An 18047-nucleotide genomic window follows, 5' to 3' on the forward strand; every position below is an offset into this window, starting at 1 on the left:
AATAATATGTTAATTGATTAAGTTATAATTGACAAACTGCAATCTATTTGTTTGAAAGTTGATAAAGCCATAGAATTAAAACACCATACGTTACATTGATTGCATTATGCTTAATCAAATGTGAAATCTAATTACAAAAAAAAAAAAAAAAAATTCCATATATGATTCATCCAATTCATTGTGCTAAATAATAAAGTGTATTGTAAGAGTATTACTGTTTTTCTTAACTTCTTTTCTTTTGTAACCATTGGACATTGGGTTAAATTTTTAAAATGGTATAATATTATGTCTCTTAAAGCTTTTAATACTGTAGGTTTAAATATAAGAGAAGAGATCAGCAGTAATTCTCCTTTCTCTTTAAAAGTTATAGTGATTATATATTTTCGTTTTATGTAACAACTACAGCAGTTATTAGATTTCAATAGCAAAAAGATAAAGAAAAATTTTTCATTTAATCATACTTTATTTTTAATATGAACTAAGCCTATTAAAATTAATTACACAGTCATAATACTCTGCTTATGCAAAAAATAAAAACTTATTAAAAAAAAGTCTTAAAGTCTTCACTTTGTTAAACGTTATCCCATTATAAGGGATTGATGCCATTTATAAATACAATATTTGTTTGAAAGTTTGTTGCTATGTGCTCTCAGAAGATTTCATGTAAAAGCATATATTTACATCTTATAGATATATTAAATTGCAACAAAGAAATGTAAATCACAGAACATTTAGTAAATATAATTTAACTATGAAATAGTGTCTGCAATTCATCCCATTGGTAATGAGATGAATTGCATCATTAAGTATACTGTTTATTATGCAACCAACAATCTAAATAAATAAAGCATGATTCATCAAATATCACTGAGAAGGATTATTTAGAGGGATCAGCCGGCAAATGGGCAAACATAATGTAATTCTATTAATGACAAACAATACAATGCGTCATATCTTTTTTTTTTCACTATATCATATTTCATGACTGTCATGTGTTTAAATTCAACATTACTTCAAAACAGATTTTATTTACAGCTTCAACATTTGAAATTATATAAAGAAGATTGGCTACCAAGAAATATACAAAGCAGTATTTATATATATATAAAACAATTCCCATAAACTAGTAAAATATCACTTATTTACATATATTTGATATTAACTGTAAGTACACTATGGCCTATCAAATATTAACTGTTTTCATTTGCTGGCATCATTACGTTAACATTTTGAATTCCTGAGATCATGTCTTCTGCTTCTTCTTGCAGGGCTTCTGCTTTTTCCAACAAAAGCATTTTTGCTGAAGACACAATTTGGCAAGCAACACGGTGAGGCATATGATCTATCTTCTTAACAAGTTCTTTAGGATCAGCTTGGCTAATATCTACTAAGGTTTTGAATCCTGAGTTATACAGTTGTTGAGCTCTACCTCTTTTTACTGCAGGAAGTTCCATGAGGGGAATCAGTTCCATTTTAACACAATATGACAGCTGTTTGGCAAAATTAGGAAGAAGTTCACGATATGCCCAGAATTCTTCTAATTCTTCACAAAAATGAGTGACACAAGCAGCAAAAGTTGCAGCATTAGTGAGCAAATTCTGAACAGCTCCTCGATGAAGACGAAATTTTTTGGCAACATCCCAAAATGAGTGTTGATTCCAAAGATCATACAATATTAAGGTCACATAAAAACGATGCAAGAGAATTGTGCTGTCATTCTGAATTCTTCTTCCACTTGCTAGACGCACAACAAGAGATTCTGTGATCCCAATATATTCAGCCACCATTTGTTCTGTTGGATCAAGAGCCATATAAATCTGGAAATACACATTTGGATCTATAGAAATATCTATACCACCATATGGAGTCACTAAATACAAAAGATGAAGGTGAGAACAAAGCACTAAATGATTCAATCCTGCTTCCAAATTTTTATGTAGTATTTTGGCATCATCTAAATCAATACAGGATTTGAAAACAGCTTTTCCAAACTTTGTTACTTTTAAATATCGCTTATGCAACTTCTGCACATAAAATATAAATTTTCTGTCTATGAGTGACTGAAGTACATCTTCAAGAATTTCAAGATAGTTTTTCTCTTCTTGTTTCAGCTGCAAGACAAAAAGAGTGTGACTAATAAAATTCTGTATGTCAGTTTCTGTAATGGCAATTTCCAGACCAATTAAACTAAGAATCAATTCACTGAGGCCTTTGTTTCCATTACAAAACAGACTACTTGTACAGGTATCCCATTCTGTATCTAAAATTTCTTTAACTTTCTGTTCTTCTCCAGGTTTGATAATCAGAATGCTCTCTCCAGAAGTATCTATGCCTGCTCGACCTGCCCTTCCCACCATCTGTTTGTATCTGCTGAAGGTTAAAAATTCTCTTCCTACATAGGGTGCTCTCAAGATAACTCTTTTAGCAGGAAGATTAACACCTGCAGCTAAAGTTGATGTACATGCAAGGCAGCACAGTGTGCTAGTAGCATAGGCCTCCTCAATTAATTTTCTTTCACCAGCTGTCAATCCACTATGATGGTAAGCAACACCAAATGGTAATGTTCTAGCTAACACCGGACACACTGAGCCGTTTGATTCTTGAGCAAGTGCATTGTATAATGATTTCTTTTCTTCCAATCTGTTTTCTATAATAGTTTTAGGCATCAGACGACATAAAAGATTAGCTAAATTTTCACAGTGTTTTTTAGTAGGGCAGAAAATTAAGCACGAGTTGAGAGGTACAACTTCCATTACAAAACCTAATAAGAAGTCTGGATCTTGACGAAGCATTTCCTGATTATAACCAAAATTTAGAAGACGTTTCAGGTGTATCTTATCTTCAGCATCATTCTTGGAGTTAACTTCAAACAGTTGATCACCAATCTTAAGATACTCTGTTAATTGTACAGGTCTGAAATTACCAGTATAAACTTCAGCACAAAGAAATTTTTGAAGATCACTGATGTTCCCTAGTGTAGCACTCATTCCAATTATCTGAATTTGTTTAGAAATAAACTTTATTTTAGCAAGCATACTCTCTAGAACTGCTCCACGACTTCCATCACCCAGCATGTGAAGTTCATCAACTACAACTATACCAATTTCATCAATCCTCTGCATTTCAATCAATGAATTTACAAGTGAATGACCTTTCTCTATTGTACAAATATAAATTGAGTTTCTTCTCCTTCGTCTTCTTGGAGGAAATGTTCCTTTACCTCCAGCATATTCTTCTACCAAAAAGTTTAACTCAACTGCAAAAGGAGCAAGCGCTCTTACTTTTTCTTGAACTATAGCAACATAAGGCAAAATCAGTATGGCATTTTGGTGTTTGCATAACAGTTCACGAAAAATAAGAATCTCAGCTACAAGAGTTTTTCCTCCACTTGTTGGAAGAGAATATATTAGGTTTTGCCTTTTTCTGATGGCTGGAAGGGTAAGGCATTCCTCTTGCCATGGATATAGGTTTTCAATTCCTCTATGCTGTTTTAAGAGTAGTTGAACTCTAGATGGAAGACCAAAAAATGGACCTAAAGCATAATCTTCCAATTTTAAATTAATTTCATGTACTTTTTCAAAAGCATCTACTATAGCAATATCTTTAACTATGATATCAGAAGATTTATGTGCAGAACTTTGTGCATTAGTTTTAAATGCTTTTATAATTTGGGTTGCTAATCCACAACCGTGTTTTCCAGTACCAGGCAAATATTCTTCTGAATTGTGTTCACCAGATGAAGTATAATAATTACTATCTCCAGAAGGAGTAAAATTTCTGCTAATATTTTCATTTAATGTTAACTGTTCTGAACTAGCATACTCTTCTGTTAAACTAATTTGTACTGAGTGATTTGCTTCATTAATGCAATGATTTCTATCTGGATGAGAAGTATTTTTTTCTGATTGTCTTTGAATATTTGATATGTCTTTCAACTGTTTATCTTTTAAAATAGTTGCTACTATGCTAGTTTTTTGTTGTCTACTTATGTGGCTGCTGCTACTGCCACTTTCATTGCTTAAGTGCTCATTTTCTAATCTCTCTAAATCATCTATAATTCCCTCCACAAAAGAATTATCTAAGAATTGAAAACTTTTGTCATGCTTTGTACTCTTATATGAATTGAAAATTTCCTCAGGAAGAGAAGTATTTGTTTTTGCTTTCTTTTTTCTTCTTGTAGCTTCTTTCATTTGACTGAACTCATCTCTAGCAGAAGTCTGGCTTACAGATGAAGAGAGAAAACTAGAACAAACAGATGGGTATGAACGATTTGTTCTCTCGTGAGATCTTTTCCGTGTTAACATGCTTCAAATGCTAAAGAATGGCGTAAAAAATTTTAAATAATTTCAAATATACAATGATTTAGAGCCATGGCATTTTTCTTTATACTCAGTTCAGAAAAAAAATCTGAAAATATTTTACATGAATGTGCTTAATTATACCATCCATTTGCAAATGTTATTGCTTCTTGAGTGCTGTTTCCAATCTTGCTAGGCTGCAGAATCAAGACTGAATCCTTTCCTCTTCAAATATGTCATACCTAACATTATTTCAGAAATCATGTTAAGAATATGATTAGATTGATGCTTTAAGTTATGACAATTAACTGCATATTTGGCTACTTTTTTTTTTTTTTGGATAACTTGAATAAATATACAGAAGCAAACTTAGCAGATTGTAAATAAGCTTCAATATGCTTTAAATACAATATATGATCAGTCATTAATTACTCCATAAGCTATAACATTCAAATTCTAGTTGCCAGTAAATTAGTTGAACTACAGAATGTCATCCATAATAATGCTTTATGATATAAATAACACCAAGACTTATTATTTTAAAAACCAATTAAGTTAAAATATGTTTATTTGTAGAATTTTTGCCTAAGTTTATATGCATGTAATTCTGTACTGAAGACAGCTATGAAATAGTCAAAAATTCTACAAAGTTTTAATATGAGTTTTCCTCAGTTTTTACGGTTTGTTATCGTGCCAAATCACAGTATTCCAATACTGAAACAGATCGATAGACTATGAAGAGCCACTTCTAAACAACTTACTAGATACAGCAGACTTTTAGTGAAGAAGGCAAAATTACATTAAGAGAATAATATTTCTAAACCATTGTAAGATGGCTCAGGTTATTCTTTCACGTTGTCAAATAAAATAAATTTATCAGTCTCTAAAAGACTATCAGATTTACATTAGGACTTTTAATTTATCAGCTTAATGAAGCTAAAAACTCTTTAGCCCTCTTCAATAAGAAAATCAATTCTATAAAGACTGCCATACAATATGTTTTAACAGCTGAATTTATTAATATTATTCTTCATATTTCATCAACTTCTAACCAGCATGTTTTTAATTCTACTTGTGAAATTTAAAGCACTAGTCTGATTCACTCAAGCCAAGTTATGACCAGTATTCATGATGGTCATGGATCGGATAAACTTGCCATTCACTAACAGAAGACTAGCTTTTTGTTTTATTAAATGACTTGGCCAGTCGCTCTTATGTATTTTTAGAGAGAGAGATCTTCAATCCATATCATAGTATGCATGGGATATAGTTAAGGGTCATATAGAGGAAGCAGTATCAAACTGTATACCTCGGGTAAGGAGTGTTAATCGGGTAGGAGTTAGATGGATGAGCAATATCATTAAGCATGAGCTGCAGAAGAAGAAAATGCCGTGGAAGGTATATAAAGAGAAAGGTGACTAGCAAAATCATATGAGGCTCAGGCAAGAAAGGTGACAAGCATGGCAAGGAAGGCAAAATCAGATTATGAGAAGAATTTAGCTGAGCAGGCCAAAAGAAATTCCAAAGGGCATTTTCATTATGTTGCAAGTAAGAGGAAGAATGACTGTGGAATATTAACCTTAATGAGTGATGATGATGGTCACGAGGAGACGGAAGCGAAGAAAATAGTTGAGTTACTGGGTGACCACTTTGCAAGCATATATCTTCCTAGTGAGATTACTGCTTTAACCTGTGTGACAGACACTAATGTGGAGACAGAAGTGGATGAATTGGAGGTCCTTGCGATATTGCAGAATCTCAGTGTAAATACGTTCTCGCAAAACTGCGTTTTTGCGAGAATGTGCAAGAGAACTGGCACTGCCTTGGACTAAGATGTTTACGTCAGCTCTGGTAGAGTTCTAAGGGAGTGGAAAGAAGGCAAAATTATTCCTTTGCATAAGAAAGGTTCTAAGACTACAGTAGCAAATTATAGAAGAATTGGTAAAAAAGAAAATTCAAGAATGGGTAGATAAAAATATGATACTGTATGAGGGTCAACACGGCTTTGTGAAGGATTGATCATGCCTTAGTAATTTACTAACTTTTTATAATAGAGTAACAGCTGAGTTGGATAAAGGAAATGGCTACATGATGATGTTGCTGGATTTTTCAAAGGGATTTGAAAAAATAATCAGAATACCACATGAAACACTGTTACACAAATTAGAACAAATGGGGATGGATATGACACTAGTTAAGTGGATAAGAGGATAGCTGCTGGACAGATATCAAAAAGTGATATATGGAAGGGCAGAATTGAGGCGAAAGCAGGTGACTAGTAGTGTGCCACAAGGTTAAGTGCTGGGGCCATTGCATTTAATTTATACAGAAATGATATAAGAAACAACCTGAAAGGAAATATTGAGTTTGCTGATGGTGCAAATTTAGGTAGATAATAGTTAATAGGCGATGTGGAGAGCTTGCAGGATGATTTAAATAGGCTGTCAGTATGGGCAAAAGAAAATGGGTATCAGTTTTACGTCGAGAAATGAAAAGTTATGCACTTTGGGATAAATAGATTACAAGTTATTTATCACACTGATGGCACTGTACTCTAGGAAATAGATGAAGCTAGATATTTACAGGTGGTGGTAGATAGAGCTAAAGTTCAGAGGACATTGCTAAGGTTGCTAAATTAGCCCATAAGATTATTTGGCTACTGAAGAACATATTAACAAGTAGAAATAAGGAAGTTGTAATTGCTTTTTATAAGGAGTTGATAAGCACACATCTGGATTACTGTGCTCAAGTCTGGTGCTCTGGGTTTTTTTCGAGATGAGGAAGCGGCGGAGAGAATTCAGAGGCGAGTGGCCTGTGGAATATTCCCTATGAGGATAAATTGAAGGTGTGTAGATTGCAGAAGCTGGTTGATAGGAGAAAAAGAGGGGATATGACAGAAACATTTAAGTTGCTTAAAGGATTTTATAAGATGCAGGGAAAATGTTTCAGAACTTAGCTAGAGGGACCAGAACAAGGGGTTATCCCTGGAAGTTGAATAAAGGTGTGGTCAATAGGGGTGTGAGGACTAGATTTTTTTTTGCTTAGAAAGTGGTGAATGAGTGGAAAGGGTTGCCAGAATTCAGCTGTGTGTACTTTTTCTGTTAATGGGTTCAAGGAGAGGTGTGATAGATTGTGTGGATAGATTGGGTCTCTCGCGATGAGTCTTTGGACTCCATGGAAGTGCCCATATTATAATAATGATTGTAATAATAATAATAATATCTATTATAACAGCTAACAAGATTTAGTTCATATGTGCAAAAATTCTCTTCGGTGCTAAGCCTCCTTGTTCCAATCTTCCTTTTCCTAAATTTTATTAAAGCGTTGAAGTTTTTGAAAGAATAACAACAATTTTATTATTACTGAAGCACACAAAGGAAAGGCTGTTGTTTAAGACAAAAAAGAATATGACAGAAAAATATCATGACTTCAAGACTATTGTACTTACAGGCCCTTCACATCTAATCCTACTGGTAGCTAGATAAATAGGATTAATTCTTTTATTGATAATGTTTCTATTCGAGATGAAGAACAAAAGAAAAAGGCTAACTTTCTATGTTCATCCACCAAGATTATATGATTTATGAACTCTGAGTTTGAACCGGTCTTCTATGTAATATCGATGTCTTCTTTCACTTAGTCCTGTGTTAAAGTGTATCCAGAGTCCGGTCTGCTAGTCCTGACTTGCTATACAGGTAATCTTGGATGCAATTTTTGTGTTCTTCAAGGTGGATGTTAACTGATTTATCAGTCTGTCCAAAGTAGGCTGAATTGTAGGCACTAGGAACTTTATACACTCCAGTGCAAGAGGGTGAAGTTAATCTTTAGGCTAACTGATAAACTCTCCCTCTTTTATTAAAAATTTCCTGCACTTTAAAACATCTTGACAGCTTCTGATATCATGGTCAGTTTTGACATTACTTCACTGTTAATTCGAATTGTGGCTCATTAAGCCACAGTTCCAATCTGATATAACTAAATTATGCAAATTCACCCTTTATTATAGTTAATTTTTATGGAAAAGAAACAGCTGGTTTCTTTTCCATAAAACAGTGATTTATATGGGTTCCCCTTTTCTTTCCCCCCTCCCCTACACTTCTACATGGAACATTTTTGAAAATCAAGCACCAACACAACTACCCTCAAATCATTTGCTTCGATATTGGAATACCATGAGTTGGCATATAATAACAAACTCTAAAAACAGTGGGGAAACTCACTTTGGAAACTTATTTATTTGTGGAATTGCTGCCTCAATTTTATAGGTATCTTCTGTTACTGTTTAATTTCTGTTCAGAGAACAGAAATCAAACAGTAACAGAAAGTTCTAAAAAATGCTACCTTAGTAGCTAATGTAAGATAACTAAAATAGTCAATTTTCTAACAAAGTATATATATATATATATATATATATATATATAACAGTTGATACTTTTTAAATCTGCTAATCTTTCCTATCTCCCATAGAAGTCATAGACCATCAGATCTGTTTAAGTTAGGAGAGTGAAGTAATGTTTCACACTTTTCTTTATAAAGATGTTCTATGAGGGAACAACTTTTAAGGAGGGTTTGTCTTGTTCTAGTGAATTGTATGTTGCAGATAGCATGCTCAGCAAGTCCAGAATATTCAGGCTCATGATATTAAATGTCATGAGCCTGAATATAAAACAATCTTCATCTAGAAGAACATAAGTCTTATGTTCTTCTAGGTGAATAAAAGCAGATCTTCCTGTTTTGTCCATAATAAGACAAGTCACAAGAGCAAGGAATCTAGTAGATACCTGGACAACCTAGAGATGGAAGCTTATCCTTAAGATGCAGCTAGAAAGGTGGGGATTTTTCTGATTTCAGAAAAGGCTCAAAATTTTTCACTGTTTTAAACTTTTTTTTGCTATTCATTCAGAAATGCCTTACACATAAGGGGATAGGAATGTTATTTATTCTGCATTAGAAGAGGCAGTGATTCTATAATTGTTTAAAATTTTTGATGAAGGAATCATTTGATAAGAAGGTGGATTTAATATGTTGTAATTCTTTTTTGTAAAAGTTTGTCAGAAAAACATAAAGAATGAGTATGATGTAATAAGATTTTAAAAGTCCCAGTGTTTTGATACTGAGACTTTTAGAGAAGCAGAGAAAAAATTAGAAGCTTTCGAAATTCGAAATGTGGACCATCAGAAGAATGTTGAAAATATTATGGGCAGAGAAAATGAAAAACAGATGTTTTAAAGAAAGCAAAAATGAAAATCATTAAAGAACGGAAACTTAAACATTTTGGACATCTAACTAGACAAGAAGGCATTTAGAAATTAATATTAGAAGGGAAACTGGATGGAAAAAGAGGGAGAGGTAAACTCAGGAGTTTGAGAGAGAGACAATTTTTAGGATTGGCATTCACTATGAAGCACTTCCCCATCCTTAACAGGTATGATTGCTTTAATTTGCCAAAAGATCTGGGAGACGGTGGGTTCGGAGACCAGATAGCCTGACTTTTTCAAAATTAACTTACGGTTATCTGTCCCACAAAGGGTACCATGCTAAGACATTTTTGCTTCCATTACAATCAGAATCATTTCCAAGTTGTAATGCTCTGCAGATGCTGGGTAGAAAACTAGTGAAATATTAGTAAATTCAATAATTTATGTTTTCCTCTCTTGGTGTTGCTTATACTGTGAAGCATTATTATGAAGAATCAATAACACCTAAACCTTTATATACATACACACCTATATATATACATACATACATATACAGAATATCATTTAAATCACTAAATTTACATTACTGATAACTGTGCTATATGACCTGGTCGACCAAGTGGTTAATATATTTACTCTCCAACCAATAGGCTGTGAGTTAAAATCCTACCATTATTATCTTCAGGTAGAAGATAAATTTTATCACCTGTTGTGAAACCATTGCAATGCTTACTGGACACCTGCAAAAAGTTCTGTGTTTGGTCTCTAGAGCAGGTTTTCATTACAAATACATAAAAATACAACAAAATATATAAGAAATAATTTTTAAAATATCCTTAATATTCACAATACTATAGGCTTACAACATTTTTTGTGAGTGGGAGTCATAATAATAAATAAAATAAATAATAATGAATAGATAAATAAAATGACTGAGAAACAAAATAGTTATAATTAAACAATTTTAGAAGCTTGTTAAAGATTCTGTGTAGATAAAGTGATTATCACAAAAAAAAAATTTTTTTTTTAAAGCACTTTATCCACACAGAATATTTAACATAATAAACCTCAAAAAAAAAGAACAATTTAATTGAAAGCACCTGATATGTGTAATATCGGCTGCAGAAGAATAACTCCATCTGCATTAATAGATAATCAAAATAAATTACAATAAATTGATTGTTAATTATTTTTAAATTATAAACAATAGTTATTTACAATTATGGAACATATGAATGGCGAGTATTGCTTAACATAATATCCCAAAACTGAAAGTTTAGGCAATTGTTTTTGTTTAGATTTAGGTTGTGAAGGTGTGCTTCACAGCTTTCTTTTTTCTAGAAGAAACTAAGTGTTTCTTTCTGGTATTAATATTTTAATATTTATTTTAGGGAGTATCAATGTTATAAATTTTACTATGAAAGAATGAATTTTAACTCCCTTCCCCCACCACTTGAAAAGAGAACTGTTAGATCTAAAATTCTTCAATGACTTTCAAATTTATCTGACAAACATTACAGCAGATACCACTTTTGTTATTTAATAAACTTGTGCTTGAGTGTGAAAAAGGGGGGGGGGGATTTTTTTTTTTTTTTTTTTTACTGTGCTAATGTATGTTGGGCATGAAATTAGTTAATTTTAACAATTGAGATTTAAGAGTTGATTCATGCATAATACACATGGATGCATATTTTCATTATATTTTTATAATCTCCATATTTCATTTTTTTTTTATTTGGTGTTAAAAAAAAGGTATGCCACTTTAGATAATACCAAAAACAATTGCATTTTTCAGTTTCTATAAACACATTCCTATTCACAAAAGAATCCAAGAAACTCAAATTTTCAAGCTAATACAAGTTCCATATTAACAATACAGTATACACATACAATACCATATAGTTTCTCACCGATAATTTGTATTATTTTCCATAATTTCATTCACTAGATCATGATCATATGTATCCAGAGACATACCTGACAACAGATACAGTGGTGAACTGCTTTACAAGGATGTGAAGATGATAAATCTGTACATTCATTTTGAGCAGGTAAATGGACATCATTCTTGGCAATATCCACAATATGTATGTGCATGAATGTTTAACATACTATATAATTATCTAAGCTGTGTGACAATTTTGTGCATGTAAATTCTTGTAATTTACTTTGGAAATCACGATGCAGTTTTTTTTTTAATTATGGAAGTACACTCGTGTAATGAAAATCACTTCCATATGATGCTAGCTATTGACTACACAACAAGCAGTCCCACACATTAAATGAATAAATTTTCCAAGTCACTGAAAACGTTTTAGCTGAGTGCTAAGTTTCAACCTATGTTTATCATCTGATATTCATTTCTAATAGAATTTGTGGTTAGTAAAAGTGAGCAGAATAGGTTCTTTGCTTGGAGAGTGGTGAATGAGTGGAATGGCTTGCCAGAAGTAGTAGTGAGTGCCCTAACATTGGGTGAATAAGTTTAAGAAGAGTATAATAAGTAATGTGTGAATAATAGTTAATGCAGGTCTCCAGTGATGTCTTCTGATCCCCCATGGAGACACCCATATAATAATAATTTGAACTCTCCTTTTCAATACTACAAATGCTTTCTCTACTGCATGTAATATCACACTGAAATTCAGGATTATGTGTAATTCCTGTTTGCTATGGTATGATATGTTAAAAAAAAAAAAGTGACTTTCATAAGTTAGGATCAATTGTGATACAGTAATTGATATGGTCTCTGATCTTTAAGTAGTAGATTCTTAGATCAAACAAGTATTTAAGGTTTGGAGCTGATGGAATAATTACAGTACAAAGAGAAATAATTAAACAGTGAGTTTAAATCCTCTCAATATTCATCTGTCACAGAGACTGTAATAACACATACAACAAACAATAAGTAGAAGAAATGAAAATTAGAATATATGAAGACTACAGTCTTATGAGGGGCACCCTCTATGGGTGCTGTTGGCTATCCTTAGATGTTGGGCAGGAGGCCTAAGAATTAGTTTCCCAAATCTTGGGAAATTTAATTTAAACATATTTATTAAGATTAGGCTGGTTTTTTTAATCTGTTAATGATTCTAAACGAATATGAACTAGATGAACAAAAAAAAATACGTCTGCCACCACAACTATGGTCAGTCAGATCTCAAAGAACAAGCCTTGGATACCTTGCACAGAATCAGATGGAAGAAAAATATTATGCTCCATAACAGTAAATAGAAACTTGAATGACTCTTTAGAATAAGTAGCAGGTTTAACAAACCAGCTTAATCTTAAAGTTTCACAAATCTTCCCAAGATCTGTGAAACTAATTCGTAGGCCTCCCACCTTAATTCCTAAGGCTTGCCATCAGCACCTATAGAGTGTTCATAAGATTTTAGTCTTCATATATGTTAATTTAATTTCTTTCGCTTATTGTTTCTTGTACACTATTACAATGAAGACGTCTCTGTGCCAGAGACGAAATATTGAAATAATTAAACCTGCTGTTTAATTTTTTCTTTGTCCTGTAATTATTTCACTAAATTGCATCATGAGGTTCTTACTTTATAAACCAGTTATTCTCTGCTACTTGTTATACTAATAAACTAGCAGCTGGTATCTATTCCACTGAGTGACCAGTTGTCTGCGATAAGTCTGTGGTATGAGCATAATGTTAAATATGCAACTGAGCAGCACAATGGATAGCATTAGTTGTTGTATTATGAACTAACAATAACAAACATTTACTGGCTGATCACATCTAGTCCTGCTTTGATATTCATTCATTTCATATGGTGATTCAACGGCCGTGAGCTCCTTTTATGGTGAGGTACAGCACCACTTCAATCCCCCTATTTTTATCCGGGCTCAGGACTGCATAAACAATTCAGACCTATGGTTGGAAGGATTGTCTTAAGTATTCCTGACTGTATCAGTGTGTGTTCGGGGGGGGGGGGGGTTGCTTGCTTGCTTGCAGGATGAAAAACCCCAGATAAACTGGGGGGGGGGGGGGAGATCCTGCTGTTCACGTCCAAGACTGGCTAACTTGGCTATGGCTAAGGAAGATCTTTAAGCTCCTAAGGTTGTCGACGGGAATCGAACCTAGGGGGACTCCTTCCCCAGGTATATGGTTGCGAAGCGCATAGCCACTAGGCTCACCATGCAGATTTGCTTTGATATCGCAAAAAAAAAGGTTAAAAATATATATTTTTGCTTGAAATTTGCTAATGCCTATAAAAATGAAACATAATTGCCATGTTTGTTTATATATGCAGAAAAGCTGATAAGCAAACATGTGCCCAATCAGTATATCAAAGCAAGAAGTGTTGCTATATGAACATCAACTAGTAACAATCAAATGTCATGACATACTTTTTGTTAAAGAAGTAACATAACTACATGTTATCTTTATTCTTATTTTTCTTTGCTTAGCTCAACAGCCAACTGCAGCTAAATAACACAACCTTATAAACTTTATTTAGGTTAGCACTTCTGCTTTGCAACCAATAGGCCACAAGTTCAAATCCTTCTATGGGCATGAATGTTTGCAATTGTCTCTAGATGGGAGATGAATCTCATCATTCAGTGTGAGACCACCACTCTCTTTACTGACAGTCTGAAGTGGTTAAAAAAAAAAAAAAAGCTCCATGGCTGGTCTCGAGAAGGATTTCTGAAATTATGTAAAAATAAAAAATCCTTAACACATTCAGTTACTATGTACTACAGGTTTACAGCTGTAGTATATAGTAACTGAATGTGTTAAGTTTACTCTTTCTTTCTTTACTTTCTCTCTCCTTTATTTTCTCTCTCTCTTCTTTTCTGAGAAAAAAATACTTTTTTTACTCTCAGAAAACCCTTTAAAAGGTTTTGTATCCTAAATGGGATGCACAACCTAGATCTTTCCAATCAAAATTCTGAGAGATTGTCCATTTGAAATTAGTACTCTTATTCAGGTATCTTCACAGAGTCCTGGGCCTCTAACTCAAACATAACAATCATATCTAAAATTTCATTTCTAACATGCAATTTAAGACATGCTGCTTGCAATTTTGAGTGCAACACAATTAAATCTTCTAATACCTTTTAATTTAATGGTAGGTACCAGTTTTCAGATTGTCCTAAACAACTAATTATTGTCTAAAATAATGAATTCTGGTTTATTTTTCTTGAGTTGTAAGATTAAAAGTTCAAGTTTATGAGATACAAAGAACTACCTGTGTATGCAAAAGAACAACTAACTTAGGAATCTGCTAAAACCTCTAGTTAATGACTAGAATTGAATCTATTTTGCTTATTGTGACCTTGCATTATGGACACAGAAAGGTTAAAACACAGGCACCAATAAAAAAAATCTTTTTTTTTTTTTTTTAAAATCAGTTATACAGTATCTTTCCAGGTAAAGACATAATATGAGGGTGGTCTGAAAAGTTCTCAGCCTAACAATGAACAAATGAAATTATAATTTCAAAATTATTTTTATTTTTCAACATAATCTCCCCTAAGACTAATACATCTATTCCAGCGATGCTCCGGCACCATTATCCCATCCCTGTGGTGGTTCTCACTAAGATCTGTAAAATACTCCTCTACAGCTGCAATTACCTCTTGATTCAAAAAAAACGCTGACTAGCAAGGAAGAGTTTTAGTTTGGGGAACAGATAGAAGTCAGAGAGAGTCAAATATGGGGAATAGGGTGGATGTTCCAACAATTCATAATGCAGATCCCTTAATTTTCCCATTGCCAAAACACCTTTGTGAGCAGGTGCATTGTACTGATGAAAGATGATTTTTTTCTTCTGCAAACTGGGTCTTTTCTCATGAATTTTTTTGTCTAGTCTGGTTAAAAGATCGGAATAACATTCCCCAGAACTACTTGATAGAATGACTTGCAATTTCACATGGATGCTTATGGCAGATGTACCAACTTAGAATAAAAACATCTTGCCAATAGTGTTGCCATCTATGGTTGAGGCCGAGAACTTTTCTGACCACCTTCATAGCTATTTTAAATTTACAGAGCAACATTTGAAACAAATTATTACAAAATTGTGCTTAAAAAAACTTCTTGATTGGAAAGCAGTTTCAAATAGAGTTATGTGAGCAAAGTTCAAAATGGGGAAATATTCACTTGATGACAAACAGTTCAGAAATTATGGGAATATGACAAGGATTTGTACTTAAGTTTTGTGGATGTGGATAAAGCATATGACAAGGTGCCTAGAGAAAAAAGCTCTTCAAAACACTACAGTTATATGAAGTAAATGGAACATCATACAGGAAGATGGTTTGATGTAAAATCAGGTAAGAAAAGGTTGCACATTATCTCCACACTTATTCATCGTCTATATGTATCATATTATTGAAAGAAAGTGGCATTAAACCTGATGTTAGAATTGGAGATATCAAATTAGTTCTTTGCTTTATGAAGGTGATGTACTCTTAAAAAAATTAAGTACAAGTCTCCAGGAGTCTCTAACTAAAGTGAATGACAGCTATAACAAATCTGGCATGAAAATCAGCAATAAAAAAATTCAAACTATGAAAACAGGCAGATACATAGAGACTGTTGTTGAATAAATTTATATGGAATAAGCGAGAAGTTAGCCAAAACACTAAACTAGAAGTATACAAGACAGTGTTCAAACCAACTTTAAGTTATTGATCTGAGAGTTGGGTTAGAAATAACATATCGTATACTGTTTAAGGAAATTAAACTTTTTTTTTTTTCGAATTTCCCTAAATGTTTGAAATGAACTTGCTACGGTGGAGTAGGTGGATTTTTTTTTCCAATAGAAAAAAGGTGCTCTGATATATGGATGTTGGCTGTCCTACCTGTTTGTCCATGATAAGAAAGGTTGCAGCTGCAGGGTACCTGATAAACTCCAGAGGTTGTATTTGGTCTTTGGGGCTGCTAGCTTTTTGTGTGGTTTATAGGTGGTTGCAAGATTGCGCTTTTTTTAATATCTTGGCAACCTTGGATATAAGGGATGGTGATGGATTTGTTGTAATCTATATTTGGGAAGGGAGGAAGGAACAGTGTGGGTACATGGTGCTAAAATTCTTTGTATTTGGTGGGAGGTGTAGCAGCCCATGGCCAATTTTTTTTTTTTTTTTTTTTTTTTTTTTTTTTTTTTTTTTTTTTATATGTGGGCAAGTTGTGTGTTGAGTGCATTGTTATTTGAGCAAATTAATTTTGCCTGGTGGACTAAGATTTTTATAGTCCCAAATTGTTAGGGGAGTGGATGATGTGATTATCGATGGATGTATCCACCTGTGTGTGTATTGGGGGGGGTCTGTAGACTGTGAAGATCAGGAATTCATTTGGTTGTCTTGTAACCAGGGTGTTTAGGAATGGCAGACTGTTGTTACTTTCTATATCTGTTGTGAATTGGATCCTTGGATGTTAACTGTTCAAATTGGAAAGGAACATGTGTAAGGTGTTTGGTCATGTGGCCAAATAGCAAACACATTGTCCACATAGCACAGCCAAACAGTGGGTTTAAGGGGGGGGGGGGTTAGGGCATTCAGGTTTGAGAGGCTTTTCTTCGAATCAGCTGCCTCTTACCAACTATCCCAACCTAAACAAATATGTTTGGCTGTATTAGACCCCCCCTCATATGGGAAACCCTCATCCACAGTCAGCCAGCCCAATGACCAAGACCCAACTGGTGTATAAAATATGGCTTAACTGGTGGTTTTCTACAGATGAATTTGGTGCTGCTTTCTTTTCACATGTAAGTGTATCAATATAACCAAGGTACTAAAAACCTTTTACTTCAAGGTCATTTAGCATAATATTTCCTTCTCTTCTGTTTTTAATACTGTTGAATGCCAACAAAATGAATGCTGCATTTTTACATATTGGAATGTTAGTCAATTACCACAACATCATCTGCAAAGCAAAGTCTGCTTATGTGAGTTTGTCAAGGGTAATGATATGATGATGAATCTCCCTGAAAAATTTCAGTGGAATAGGAAAGCTGTGTCATTTCCTGCTCCTATTAACCCTTACTCTTGTATAGCAATGATAAATATGCTTTCAGTTATTATTGTCATCATTAATTTCCTGATATGTATCCTCAAGGTGTAGCGTTCAGGCTGCTATGACAGCAGTACTTGATTTTAGTTTACATCATTAATAACTCCAATCAACAATTTTCCTCCAAATTTTAATCTATTGTCAGCACTCCAATACTTTCATGTCTAATATTTCGTTCTTCTAAGGCACTTCTGCCTGAATCATTTGACCTCAACACTAGTCTTTCTCTGGGTCTTTTTATTGCCATTTTGACATCCAATACCTGATATGGTTCTGCTATGAATTATTTTCAAGGTTATAAGTGAGTAATTTGAACATCCTTTTGTAATGAGTGAATTATAAGGCTTCTGAGAAATTATGAAATTTAAGAATAAAGGAAGATTTTTATCTCTTGCTTCATCTAAAGCAGTAGAGGTATTTCATAATACTTGTTTTTCAAAAAATAAGCTTGATTTCTGAGCAGAAGAGGTGTTACATATGGTTCAGTTTAGAAGTATTTTGTTACAAATGTTTTGGTGT

The 18047-nt window shown here is 33.4% G+C and overlaps 1 protein-coding gene across 2 annotated transcripts in view; it reads right to left on the bottom strand.

Moving 5' to 3' along the window:
* Positions 1-518: 518 nt before the first annotated feature.
* Positions 519-18047, bottom strand: part of mus301 (mutagen-sensitive 301) — a 108260-nt gene continuing 90731 nt past the window's right edge. For both annotated transcript variants that reach the window (XM_090415674.1, XM_090415665.1), the window contains exon 5: positions 519-4540. In XM_090415674.1, the coding sequence (XP_090271800.1) occupies positions 1191-4304 (3114 nt within the window). In that variant the 5' untranslated portion in view covers positions 4305-4540 and the 3' untranslated portion in view covers positions 519-1190. The remainder of the gene's footprint in view (positions 4541-18047) is intronic.

The sequence above is a fragment of the Typopeltis vanoorti genome, chromosome 1 (genome assembly GCF_054136105.1).
Source record: "Typopeltis vanoorti isolate ZY-2024b chromosome 1, IOZ_Tvanoo_1.0, whole genome shotgun sequence".
Taxonomy (NCBI): domain Eukaryota; kingdom Metazoa; phylum Arthropoda; class Arachnida; order Uropygi; family Thelyphonidae; genus Typopeltis; species Typopeltis vanoorti.